At 46.0% G+C, this 1,248-nt stretch overlaps 1 protein-coding gene across 1 annotated transcript in view; it reads left to right on the forward strand.

Moving 5' to 3' along the window:
* Window positions 1-879, forward strand: part of LOC133609354 (solute carrier family 22 member 13-like) — a 14,851-nt gene extending 13,972 nt beyond the window's left edge. Inside the window, exons 8-9 of the mRNA XM_072913550.1 lie at window positions 1-194; window positions 267-879. The exon at window positions 1-194 is cut by the window's left edge and continues 1 nt beyond it. Coding sequence (XP_072769651.1) covers window positions 1-194; window positions 267-327 — 255 coding nt within the window. The 3' untranslated portion in view covers window positions 328-879. The remainder of the gene's footprint in view (window positions 195-266) is intronic.
* The last annotated feature ends 369 nt before the right edge of the window (window positions 880-1,248 follow it).

The raw sequence follows: 1,248 nt of genomic DNA on the forward strand, positions 1-1,248 counted from the left end.
CAGAACGGCATGGGCCTCAACTCCATGTGCGCGCGCGTCGGAGGCATCCTGGCGCCGCTGATCCGACTGCTCCACGCCTACCATGACGTCATCCCCATGTCTTTATATGGCGCGGTGCCCGTCAGCGCCGGGCTCCTGTGTTTGCTGCTGCCGGAGACGCGCGGCGTGGAGCTGCAGGATCACGCCGAGATGACGTAATGATGACGTCCTGACGCTCACGCGCCACGACTGCTTGGAGCATCCACGCCCTTCGCTTTGTTTTGCAGGGAACATGGCGCCGGAAGCAGCGACCGCGAGGAGGACGGAGGAACGGAAACGCCCTTCTAGCGGAGATGCGCTGTTACCATGGCAACAGCCGCTCGCCAACACAGAAGAAAACATCAAATCCTCAAGATATTCTCTCTTTTTGGACTTTTAAAAAATTTCTATTTCTTTATTATAATTTTTTTTCTCTCTTAATTTTTTGGACTTTTGAAAAGGAACAAGTCGTTTTATGATATGTACTCGTTCTGTACTCCTGTTTACATTGAAGTAAAACAGTGAAATAATCATACAAAACGTGAACATGAGTGCTTTTAAATGAAAGTAAGCAACAAAAGATCGAACATTCATGCTTTTAATTGGACAGAAGATGTCAGGTTTAAGCACCAAACTATCTATTAAACAGGACAAGAAGCAAGGAATCAAGCAGAGACCGATTTCAATGTTGCTCATGGGGAGAAACGTATGGTGCTGCACACTCAGTTATAGTCTCCCACCACGCTCTGAGGTACAGCCCCCGCACTCCCCATTTTATTCAGGAGTTCCCTAGTTACATCGCTGAAGCTGCTTCTCAAGGGAGGGTACACATATTACACAAGCAGCTCCAGTAGACACAATACGTGATTATTCAGAATGGAAATGTGCTTAGCCTCGTGGTTTCGCCCTGTCTCTGCTTTGTCTGCGTTGAGGTACTCGAAGTCCGTCCTTGGCCGTGGCTGGCTGAAAGACACAAACAACAGCAGCAAGGCACTCCTAACTTGCAGTGGAAGATAAGTTATGTGCTTTTAAGTATAAGAGTTGTGTGATAACTTATACATAATTATTCTAACATTTCCCTCCTGTTTATCACATAACTTCCCCAGAATCTCCTTATCCCTAATAACCTTTTCTTGCGATTTTCAGTTAATAGTTCATTTTCTTGGGCCAAGTTATGTTTACACTCAGAGTTCAACATCATTTTTTCCCCTCTTAGTCACAAAGGTTTGG

This window comes from Nerophis lumbriciformis, linkage group LG07 (assembly GCF_033978685.3).
Source record: "Nerophis lumbriciformis linkage group LG07, RoL_Nlum_v2.1, whole genome shotgun sequence".
Classification (NCBI taxonomy): Eukaryota; Metazoa; Chordata; class Actinopteri; order Syngnathiformes; family Syngnathidae; genus Nerophis; species Nerophis lumbriciformis.